Source organism: Thamnophis sirtalis, unplaced genomic scaffold (genome assembly GCF_051295495.1).
Source record: "Thamnophis sirtalis isolate CommonGarterSnake01/CBP01778 unplaced genomic scaffold, rThaSir2_p1.2 scaffold_7, whole genome shotgun sequence".
Classification (NCBI taxonomy): domain Eukaryota; kingdom Metazoa; phylum Chordata; class Lepidosauria; order Squamata; family Natricidae; genus Thamnophis; species Thamnophis sirtalis.
In genome coordinates this window covers 52,589,632-52,602,198 of record NW_028261387.1, presented here as the reverse complement: position 1 = coordinate 52,602,198, position 12,567 = coordinate 52,589,632, and the positions used below count along the sequence as shown (strand labels likewise).

The window sequence follows — 12,567 nt, the reverse complement described above, 5'->3', positions numbered from 1 at the left end:
TTTGTCCATTGCAGATGAGGATTATTAAATCAAATGTTTACTGAGCCTAGGTAGAAAGATTATTTTTAAGTACAGTTTCTCTCAAGATAAACTTCAGTTGTTAATATATACATTTTGTTTTCTTTATGACAATATGGAAGCAGTTTAACAATTTTGCTTTACAAGGTTTTTTAAAAAAACTTTAATACTAGTATACAGCCTTCAGGAATTTTCATCCAAACTCCAGCCAATTTTGACTCAACTTAACTTTTTCAGTTTCAGCCAGGACCAACTAGATGCTGCCACCTAGCTGGGCAAATAGTATAATAATTTTCAATGTCATGTAATTTTACTAAGATCTAAATATTGGATCAAAATATTTTACACCAATCATCTGGGTGTCTTCCTTCCTTCCTTCTTTCCTTTCCTTCCGCCACCCAACTCTCTGATAAGGCAAGTCTATATTTCATAAATGAAATTGAAGCACATAAATGATTTAGTATTAATTTTTGCTACCAGTAGAGGGAGATCTATATTAACACAACTGGCAGTGAACTGGCAGTGTGGATTGAGATAAAAAAAAGTTTTCCAGTATGCAGCATCCAAATTATGTTTGATAAGACAGGTGGTAAGTATCTAATTATGAATATTAACAGCTATTCCAAGTGCTTGCTGAGAAAGAGCTGTCATATAATGAATTAATCTAACTCTTTTCTGAAGGCATTATGCAATGAATGCCACATTCTTTTCACTCTTCCTATCATTAAATGTATAATATCCAGATGGGATGAACGTAGAAATACCCACATACAGCAAGAAATGGCAGGCACCTGGTGTCAGCAAAGTCAGCACAGTCAGCACAAGAGAATAACATCTCTAATTGCATAGATATGTACAAGCAGGAGGGCAAGAGACCTGATATAACAATCCAAGTAAACTTCTGTGGTGTTCAGGAGGGCTTTATGGAGCTTCTTGCACATTAAAAAGTATTAAAATGTTGTACTTCAATTATGTGAGAAACTACTTTTTATAGTGAGAAGGAGACATTTCCCTGAGACATTATAAGGTAAAGGTAAAGGTTCCCCTTGCACATATGTGCTAGTTGTTCCTGATTCTAGGGGGTGGTGCTCATAACTGTTTCAAAGCCAAAGAGCCAGTGCTGTCCTTAGACATTCTCCGCAATCATGTGGCTGGCATAACTAAATGCTGAAGGTGCACAGAATGTTGTTACCATCCCACAAAAGGTGATTCCTATTTTTCTACTTGCATTTTTACTTGCTTTCAAACTGCTAGGTTGGTAGAAGTTGGGACAAGTAACAGGAGCTCACTCCGTTACGTGGCACTAGGGATTCAAACTGATGAACTGCCGACATTTCTGATTGACAAGCTCAGCGTCTTAGCCACTGAGCGTCCCGATTGAGACATTATATTTGTGAACAAATTTTTCCAAATCCTGGATCCATCAGGAGCCATTTCTGCCTGGACATGGATCTACACATGTACATGTAAAAGAAGATCCATTGATAAAGTATGGTTCCTATGTTATGTGCTTAGAATCTCTAGGTATCCTTCAATTGAATCATGTCTCCTTCCCTAAAGAAATACTGGTCACTTATCAACATACATAAATAAACCGGATCCTCAAGGGTGGGGGGAAGCCTTCAGATTGTCATGGGAATGGCTTACATGGATTAGTGGTTTACAAGGCAAAATTTAAACCAATTTATATTTGTGAGGAGGGGGGAGAGTTCCATAGAAGGCAGGAAGATTAGAAAAGATGAACTGCAGAGGTGGTAGTCAGCCAGTTTGGACCAGTTCACCAGAACCAATAGTGGAAATCCTGAGTGGGCCCACCCACCCCGGCTCTATGCCATCCTATTTAGGCATGCTTTCAAGCCACACGCATGCGTGCAATCCACGTGCGCAATCAAAGCGCATGTGTGGAAGTCCAAGCGCATGCAGGTGCGAGTGAAACTAGTGCATGCGTGCTCACATTTGCAAACCGGTAGGGAAAGTAAGTGAATGCCACCCCTGCCGAACTGCATATTTTATAATAGCTAATGTTTCAAAAGGAGCAGTGTTGGTTAAAGTATCCACATCAATAAACCTTTCTAGCTTTTTCCAATTATCGAATACACATAAAACCAAAGAGTTGGAAGGGACAACCAGGCTACCAAGTCCAATCTGCTGCTCAGTACAGGATTTTTAATATGATTATTGTATAACTAAGGTGAATAGCATGAAACCAGACAATCAAGTACCCAATTTTCTTAAAGGTACCTAATGACAAAAACTCACAAGCTAATGGCATGGAAATGTGTGGTATATCTTCACTCTAGAAACTTTAAAATGACATTTCATATGCCCACAAACACATTAATCAGTTCCTTTATTATTTGAACAATAAGCCTGTTTGTATTTATTTAATAACTTTATATATAATATATATATATATATATATATATATATATATATATATATATATATATATATATATATATATATATATATATATATATATATATATATATATATATATATATATATATATATATATATATTATCAGACCAAAGCTCCAATCACAGCAGCATTTATACCTGATGAATGCTTTCAGAAATATATGGTATATGGCATATTGTACTAGGCATCTTTCCAAATGTTTCCTAAAGTTATCAAATAGATAAATTCCAGGAAATCAAAACATGGTCCAAGAAACCACAATGATTTCTTGTGTTGTGTAGATGTGTCTATATTTTGAATTGCCCATCATATATGGCAGGATAATTACTCTGCATTTGCCGCACTCCAGCTTTTAGTATATTTGTTCCCCGGCTGCTCCATGTCCCACACCTGCTACAAAACAAACAGATAACTGTATTAATAAGTTCCCCGCATACAAAGGGGTGGTAGACTGGGTCCCTGTACACAAAACCTAAAAATTCTAGTTAACTAAAAGCAGAGAATAAGGATGTCTAACTTATTTAATATCCACCTTTATTCAGGAGGATTTTAGGAGGGTTCTAACTGTTGCCAACAAGGAAGCTCAGTACTATCACAAAATGTCAAATGACTGTGTTCATTGAGTGGAGCCGGTAGAATGAAAATGGTTAATCTTCACAGGACAGTTAGAGCATAAACATTAATAATTGTATTCATAAAGATAAAGCAGAAGTAAATAATAGATAAATAGATCACTTCCTGGATTGTAATAACCTTGCATCTCCATCATGGAGCTTTTAACTTAACAGGCATATTAAGCTCATAATGCTTAATTGCCACCACTGTAGCAAAAGTGTACATACACAAAGTTTTCTATTTTTGTGCAAAAGCTTTCCAGCACAGCTAAAAATGAGCTGTCCTAGAAACGATGCCTCAAACGGGCCATTTGTCCTGAAGGCTAAGTGCCAGCAGGAAGACGAAGCCAGCTCTGTGGAACAGATGTACAGAATTCTTCTCAAGGGAAAAGAGAAGCTGGAATCATATGTCTTGACTGCTCCAGCCTCTTCTCAGTTTCTAGGGCAGTCAAGGTCAATAAGCACCACACTGGGAATGAGAAGCCTAGTGTTCGAATGTGGCACATAAATGCTAGCAGCAAAGTAGCAGTAAAGGTATCACTCAAACATTTACTTACAGCATTTACAGACTACCTAAGCCTATTCTTACTGCTGAGTGTGTATGTGTGTGTGTGTACCTTTGTGCGTGCTTGCAAACGCATCTGGTGATATGACTACACAACTGCTTGACCACAGTTCTGAGCTCATACAGAATGCATATATGAATGCATGTGCAAAATTACATAATAATGCATGTGCATGTGAAGCATAAGCAACTTATTGCAGTTAATATAATGTTAAAATATATAATGATCTCCTTTCCCCTGTTTACACCCAAGCAGATGCTTACTCACACACATATTCCAAATATAGAATGTTGGATAGAATCTCAAAAAAATGGAATGGAAAAATATGACATAGACTAATTCAGCATTTCACTTTAAATTAGTAAAATGAATATGATTTTTCAACTGATTTTTATTAACTACACTTTTTTTTGTCTTTAGCTGATTTAATTATTTATTGTGGTCACTGAGATTTCATACATTTCATATTTAACCTTTCACTTATTAGTTAGTAATAGATCTGTAAATGGTTAGATTTGTAAAATGCATTTTCTTCAGGAGCTCTGAATGTCTAAAAGGATATTCTCCCTTCATTTTATATATATTCAATATAATAGCAATCCTGGATATTATATTGGTTTAAGAGAACAATTCCTCAATGTGTTTCCATGGCTTAGGGTGGATGGGTTAAAAATGTAAACATGTCCTTTTTAAAAAATAAAAATAGCATCAGCCACAAAAATTCATTTGAGATTTTGGAAACAGTCACATTCTTTCAGTCTCCTCTATATCACAGGATTGCTATGAGGAAAAAAGAAAGAGAAAGCACTATATATGGTACCTTGTGTTCCTGAAGCAACTAAGAACTGAAAATACATGCTTTGAAAAATGCAAGGAAGTCCTGATCTTTAAACAGTTACAGTTATTGTGACTTTAATAAAACCTCAGTTTTAAAATGATTTTCTCACCAAAGTCACCTTTAAAATAACATTTTAACATAGGACCATATATCTTGAGAAATGTGAAAATTAAGTTCTAAATTCTAGATCTATAATTGTAACACAACACTAAACTTTCAGTTCAAAAGTATTTTGAAAGTTTATAACAGAATAAAATGAAAATAACATAATCCTATCATATAGCACAAGGTATGTGGTACTGAAAAGGCATAGAATGAAGGGAGATATGTAAAAATACCAGATGGCAGAGTTGAATGCCCCCTTGCTTGTCACTTCAGGGCAGAGGCACACAGCATGACTTCAGTTTGTTTGGGAAAAATCTGTCCATTTCCTAAACTGCAAAGAGCTTTAAAGCATTTAAAAGGCTTTGAATTCTGCTCAGAAATATATTGGTAGTATTGACTTGGTCCACTTCTGATTAGTAGCCTAGCAACTGTACTGTAAAATAACTATAACTTCCAAAAGCTATGTAAAATGAGACTCAAGTATGCATTATAATTATCTAATTTGAATGTTATTAAAGTATAGGCAAGTATGATCAAGCTATGAGAACTCACACTTGATGTAACAGCTGAGGAAAGGCATTCCTTGCTCACAGAAGCAATCTGGACAGTCACCAACAAAGTAGGTAAGTCCTCTGGTGCTCTTGAGCTATAAGAATTGTAGGGGAGTGCAACCTCCACCAAAATAGGTTGAATATCACCTCCACACTTAGCCGGTCCAATTCAGATTCCACATTATTTACTCAGCATTTCCATTGCCTAACAGAAATCATATGAAAAAGAAAAACCAAGATGAGGGCTGCCAGCTTTCTAAGAGCATCTTCAAGGAGTCTTCTTCACTGATTTCATGCAAATCATGATCAGCTTAGTCGAAATAATAGAACCCAGTAGGAGCCCACAATACAAGCCATGGGGCTTAGCAGTCATCAAATAATGTTTAAAGTTGATTTTGGAATGCTGATTCAGGTTTGTTTGTTTGCTTAAGCCCAAATTTCCAGATCATTGGAGGAGGCGAGTTGAATATTGAGTTGAATCCTAAAGTGTTGAGCTCTGGTTTCACAAGGCTTGCCCAAGGCACCAAAATGAATTGGGAGAGGTAGGAATGTTAATTTCAGTTGATTACAAAAATAAGGGTTCTTAGCAGGGGTGGGCTTCAAAAATTTCAGCAATGGGTTCTCTGCTCGGTTGCTGGGTGGGCATGGCCATGGTGGGAGCTGCCTACTCGGCCTCCTGCACCACCAGGGGGGTGGCATGTTCACATTCTCCAGGCTCTGGAGGCTTTCCTTGAACCTTTGGGAGGGCAAAATGCCTCCTCTGGGTTACTGAGGCCTTCCGGGACACCCATTTTCCCCTCTCCCCAAGCCTCTGTGCAGGCCCTATACTTACCTTGCATCCAAAATGGGGAGCATGGAGACTCCTGGAAGGGATATGGTGGGGTGGCAGTGGTGGGGCATGGTGGGCAGGGCCAGCCAGGGGTGGGATTTGGAAGTTTTCTGAACTGGCCATAACATTAGCTATGGGTTCTCCCGAACCTGGGCAAACCCATAGCAGCCCACCCCTGCTTCTTTGCCTTGTCCCATGGGAGAATTCAGGTTTATTCAGATACAGTACATTTTATTTAATCATCAAAAAGTTTCTACAGGCAGTCCTCATTTACCAATCACAATTCAGACCAGTAATTCCATCATCAAGTGACATAGTTTTAAAGTGAAATATTATGTGACAGTGGATTTATGACATCATAAATTATTGGCTGCAACTATTAAGTGAATCACTATGGATTGTTAAGCCCAATGTCACATGACTATGAATTGAAACTTTCTGCCAACTTGGTTGATAACAGCATTTCTGTCACTGGAATGTTGTCTGTCATTAGAAACATCACTAGAAGTTTGTATTGCAGTGTTTCTACAACCTCAGGAACTTTAACAAATTCTCAGAATTCATTTACTAGCATGCCATCCCCATGCTTCATGCTAGGGAATTCTAGGAATCAAAGTCCATGCATCTAAAATGTGCTGAAAAACACTAGTGTATTGCTGTAGTCCTAGACTTACAACCACAACATTTTCATTGCTAACAAGACAGTTGTTAAATGAATCACACCCCATTTTACAACCTTTTTGCCACGGTTAAGTAAATCACTGCAGTTGTTAAAGGAATCATGCAGTCTTTAAATGAATCTGGCTTCCTCAATTATCTCTGCTCGTCAGAGTCTCCCTAGGAAGGTTGCAAATGACAATCTCAGGATCCTGGCATGCTGCAACCATTGTAAATCCTTGCCAGTTGCCAAGTACCTGAAGTTTTATTGTATGGCTCTGGGGATGGCTGTGACGATTGTAAGTGTGAGAACTGGTCATGTAACTTTTTCAGGGCCTTTGTAACTTTGGTCATTAAACAAATGTTTGTTAGGTCGAGGACTACCTGTATACCAAATGATGAGTGAAATAAGAGAAGAGAATGCAATTGCTATTGTTTCTATTATGCCGTCAATCCACACAAGGATCAAACGATCACATTTCATTCTTTCATTACATGCAGAAAGAAATTCATTTCAGTTACTTAAGGAACAATTGCAGCCAGTCGTGAGCCATCTGTGTCTCTTCTCTGATTCCTTGTCTTTTGAATGTATAAATCAGGTCGACTGGAGGTTGCTGTCCTGTTGAATAATGGTATCAATAGGGAACAGGAGCCTGTCACCTGAGACTCTTTCTTGCCTTTCAAGCTAGAAAAGCTCTGTTATGGCATCCACCAAGCAGAGCAGTGAGACTGAATGTCACTTGTCCAATGCACCAAAATTGGGAACCGAACTGAAAAGCTCATTTATGCTTAATTTTCAGACTTTAGTAAGCAGTCACTGTTCTGGATATAATTGGTACAAAAATTATACATGATGATTAATACCATTTTTTTTAAAAAAAATCAATTTTAATCTATTATTAAACTAGTATAAAGCAAGTGGTCATGTTCCTACAATTATCTGTCCCCCCCCCCCGTTTACTTGCCAGAATAACAGAGATGGACGTGGACTGCCAAGGAAACTCTCCATAATGAACAGTCCCCTGCATACTAAAGCAAAGGACATAAAAAGTAACATGCTGAGTCCAGTACTAGCTCCTCTGTGAATGAGTGGAAATATAGCCCTACAACAAACATGGGGAAAGGAAGATGGTTTTGAATGGTTTACTAGGAAAAAAATGTCCTCATGGAATCCTTGATTTCTGTTCCACACCTCACTTAGCAAATATTAGGGTGGATTGATTGATTGATTTTATTTAGTTTGTCAAACATGTACGAAATAACAGGTAAAAGTATAAACATGGACATGAACAAAGGAAATGGGTACGAATAAATGGGGACAATAGGACAGGGACAGTAGGCACACCAGTGTCCTTATGCATGCCCCCTACAGACCTCTTAGGAAAGGGGTGAGGTCCACACCAGACAGTTTAAGGTTAAAGTTATGGGGGTTTGAAGATGTAACAACAGAGTAGGGTAGAGCATTCCAGGCATTGATCACTCTGTTGCTGAAATCATATTTTCTGCAATTGAGTTTGGAGCAGTTTACCTTTAGTTTGTATCTATAGTTTGCCCATGTATTATTATGGTTGAAGCTGAAGTAGGATTGACAGGTAGGATGTTGTAGCAGACAACTTTGTGTCCTATGCTTAGGTCAGACCTTAGTCAGCGTAGTTCTAGATTGTCCAAGCCCAAAATTTCAAGCCTGGTGGCATAAGGGATTCTATTGTGAGCAGAGGAGAGGAGTACTCTTCTTGTGAAATACCTCTGGACTCGCTGGATTGTATTAATGTCTGATATACACTGTAGATTCCAGATAGATGAGCTGTATTCGAGAATTGGTCTGGCAAAAGTTTTGTATGCCCTAGTTTGCAGTACAATGTTACCAAAGAAGAAGCAAGAGGGAGATGCCAAAGAGGCCATACTGGTTCTTTTCCTCTTACGATATCAGCATAGATATCATAAATAGAATTCATAAAATGAAAGAATAGGACTGGATTTTGTAAAATCATCAGTAGAAGGCAAAATGGATGGATGAATGAAAATAGACATTTTCCTGTCAAAGAGAAACTGGCTGAGCTGAGTGAAGGGAATCAAATAGGAAATTAGTCTGGAATCCATATGTGGACATAAGAGGGTTAAAGTCTGACACCCCTTGAGTGCCATTGAAGTTTATCTAGTCTGTCTTAGGTGCAAACTATCAAACAGCTAATTGAACTTTTTGCATGTGGATCTGTTTGTTTACGGCTGTCATTATCTTCATTGCAGGCACATGCCCTTGTAATACTCCCTCTACTGAAAAACATAGCAAAATATTTTGCCCTAGTTGCCCTGGGCAGGCAGAAGTAGTTTCAATGAGCAAACTGAACAATTTTTCCCTATGATATTGGCTTATCTTTTTCTGGGTAATTCATTGTAAGACAGACAATGCAACTTGATTGAAATTCACACTCTAATCTTTTCCAAATCCTCTCTGAACTCCCAAGTAGTCCTTGTTTGACAAGGTTGAAATAGCTAAGAACCTAATAATGAATTAAAGATGGATATGCTTATTTCATCAAAATGTGTCTTCTGGAATTACTGGCTTTCTTTGATAGAAGTTTAGTAGAACTATAGTTTCTTACCAAAGTCTGCCTTAATAAGAGCTTATAGTGACTGCTGACTTTTTGCTTCATGGAATATTCCCAAATGGTTCTCAACAATAATATTTTAATGACACTCAACTGCAAGAAGAATAGCCAGAGCAAGCTAGGATATCTTATTAGGGAACTTCATTTGCTGAGTAAGGTGAAATTTATGATTGCCTCTTGTGCGGTGTTACTGGTATAGAGAACATGAGGGAAATCATTCCCTGAAGTTGAAATGACTAGCTAATCTACAAGCTGATAAAAATACAAATAGATCCAATGGCGTCTCTTGTTCACGCAAATTAATATTCATGCAACACAGAAAAGCAACCCAAACAAAGAGAAATAGTAGTTTGCAGAGAGCACTAAGAACTCAACAGTACAACCTGAACTATACATTTTCATAAGTATCACTTTACCTAGGGTAACAGAAGTACACAAGTAGCCTAGGGCAACAGTTATTTTCAGTTCCTTAGAACTCTTCTTCAGACAAGATGGTCAAAATAACAAAATTTAAAGATGAATCGCTGAGTAGAGTTCAAATTCCTCTTCTAATACAAGGAATTGTAACTATGAATTCAATTTCTAGATGATATCTGTTAAGTAAGTTGAAATTCTTTAGATTTTCATTCTTGAATTTAATCAGTATTGTATTGAATTTATTCAGTATTTAGTGTTAAAGATACTGCTATAAGAATTATGCCATTAAAAAAGCACTATGTAACATGGTCACTCATAATTGATAATTGACTGAAAATAATGATTTGGAAAGGTCAGAAAATAAAAAAGCTAAATTTCCTCCGTCACCAACTGTGTGTTAAGTACAATACCATTTTCTCAGTACAATACTCAAAACTTCTGATGAAATAAACAGTAGTCCCTGAACATTTATAGAATAATTCAGTTCTTAAGGTGCACCAAGATCCCATTGTATTTTCCTGGGTTGTAACTTCAACTGCTTTTGCTTCACTCATTTTCTCTGGGTATAGGCATCAAAGTAACCCTTTCCAATTAGGAAATATATGATGAATATAACACAAGTTCATGGTACAAGCAACTGAATACAGTTTAGAATGAGAACAATATTTCCTGAATGCATAAATAGTGTAATCATTAAAGCACTTTTAGATGGAAAAATATTTAAGCATACCCTAAATTTTGATTTGTGCAATGAGGATGGGGAGAAAATCTCTACCTCCTGTAGAATGGCCTGCATAATTCACCTGAAACAAGAAACATTTTCAATGTTTTCTTAAACATTGAGCATATATATGATTTTTGCTAAATGCTGTATATTTCTCTTTTTCTTGAAAAAAAGTGGTGCTAAATCTCCAGTACCAAATATCTGTGTATATATTTATGTCATACACTTAATAGGTATACATATACTCTTAACATTACTTACTTCCTGCGAAGTTGGATTCTAGGGCCCAGTTTTCCTAGCAATGACAAATCCAGCAGTGATATATAACTGAGCAATATAAAAACGGTGTCTCCCATTTTTTCTAAGCTTTACCAAAGCATTGACCATTTCATCTTACCTTGTCAGTGAGGCATTCAGAATCTTCTGTCAGAAAGTAAACATTCCCACTTTCAGCCATAAGGATGGTAGTGTCTGTAGTAGATGAAGATCTTGGCCGGCCTTGATGTTGATGCAGGATTGCTGTCAGGCTGCTATCCTGGGGAGCCCTGCGCACAAGGTGTGGGCTGCTTTTTTGTGGTTCTACAGAGCTACTCTTGGCTCGGCGACTGCCACTATGCAAACTGGTTCCTCTCTTGATGGAAGGACGGGAGCGAATCTGCTGTAACACCCTGTTGAAGGCAGTGGGTCGAGCTGGGAGATCATGGAGAGACACAGCATAAGAGACACGATGCATCTCAGGAGAGCGTTCTTTTTCATCAGGGGAGTCATGATCAGACATGCCATGGTGTTGCTGGGATGACTCCTGGGAATTCTGGTGCTCCCGTTCCCGGGACCGCCTACGACTATGGAAAAGATGTTTGAGTCCATGACCAAACATAGAACCTTCAGACAGCTGTTGTATCTTCTGTTTAAGGAAAGAAGACAAAATATTGGAAAGATAGTAATGGAAGGAGCTACATAAAATCTGTTGCAAAACACAGATGAAATATGAAAATATGAAAAACCCTACCCTGCTCATGCCACCCCAAATCACAATTTTGCAATTGTCTGTTGTCACTGACTGGTATCATTCTTTTGAAGTCCAGATTTCATCCATATGAAGTGCACATCATAACCAAGAAGCCTGGACACTATGCTTCCTCATTACATTAGTAAATTCCTGTGTTGCCCTATATTCAATATATGAAACAGTACCCACTTTGAAAGGTAGCCAACGTCAGCTGCTATGGAAGTCTATGGAAAAAAACATGGAGAAGGAATCCAGAGGCCAGTAGGAAAACGCCAAGGGCAGAAAAAATATGCATTAAATCTAGAAAGATGCAAAAGCATTCCAAAAGACTAACTCCTCATCTGACTCCCTCAGATATCAGAGGGAAGGAAAAAAGATGTGGACAGACTTGCAAGAATAAGTTATCTAAATAAAGTTTAGTTCTATTTTTGTATGTAGTCTGTTTCCTAGTATGGTTCATCTTGAAGGGGTGACATCAGCAATAGTTAGAAACTTGTGATGAAGAAGTTGGAGCAGAGAGTAAAGAGGCAGGCTGTGATGGAGACAGGAAAGATGCATTACCAAGGCAACAGTCAAATAATGTGGCGCGAGCCTATATCAAGAAAGAGTTTTACAAAAATTCTCAGAGAACTCTCCTCCCACCATCATATTAGAAAAAAGGAAAAAAGAGGAGAACCACATTTGGATTTGTAAGCTTCTGTTACTATAACTCTTCTAATAATTGTCATGTTAGGTCCACACAGTTTCTTGTAAGGCTGATAGTAGCGAAACTCTAGGAGGATGAAAATTAATGCTTAGGGGTAAAGGGCAAGAAGACATAAAAATCATATGATTAGAAGAGCTAAAATTGAGCACTCTTTGGCATCATAGGGACATATTGTTATAATATAACTTACTACCTACTCACCATGCTATTTTGTTTTGGGATAAGCAAGGTTATGTAAAGCATAGAAAAGAAATAAAGAGCCGAAGGAATTAGATATAAGAAGAAAAGAAAATATAGCAAAATGTAGTTTATATACTATCACCATTCACTATTGTTCTCCATTCCTAAACTTACAATCATCTTGCTTCCCCTAGATTTATATATTGATATTGTCATTTGTTCTTTCACATTGGTATATTGTTCCTTCTAAAGATACATTTCTTATGTGATGTCAAACTTACTAAATCATGAAAGTCATTCATCATTGCTATGTGTCATTTGA

At 37.5% G+C, this 12,567-nt stretch overlaps 1 protein-coding gene across 3 annotated transcripts in view; it reads right to left on the bottom strand.

Moving 5' to 3' along the window:
• Positions 1-12,567, bottom strand: part of TMCC2 (transmembrane and coiled-coil domain family 2) — an 83,868-nt gene that overhangs the window by 47,213 nt on the left and 24,088 nt on the right. For 2 of the 3 annotated variants that reach the window (XM_014056107.2, XM_087720061.1), the window contains one exon: positions 10,748-11,254. In XM_014056107.2, coding sequence (XP_013911582.2) covers positions 10,748-11,254 — 507 coding nt within the window. Of the gene's footprint in view, positions 1-10,356; positions 10,453-10,747; positions 11,255-12,567 lie in introns of those variants that run through there. The other variant, XM_087720062.1, reaches the window with a different exon arrangement.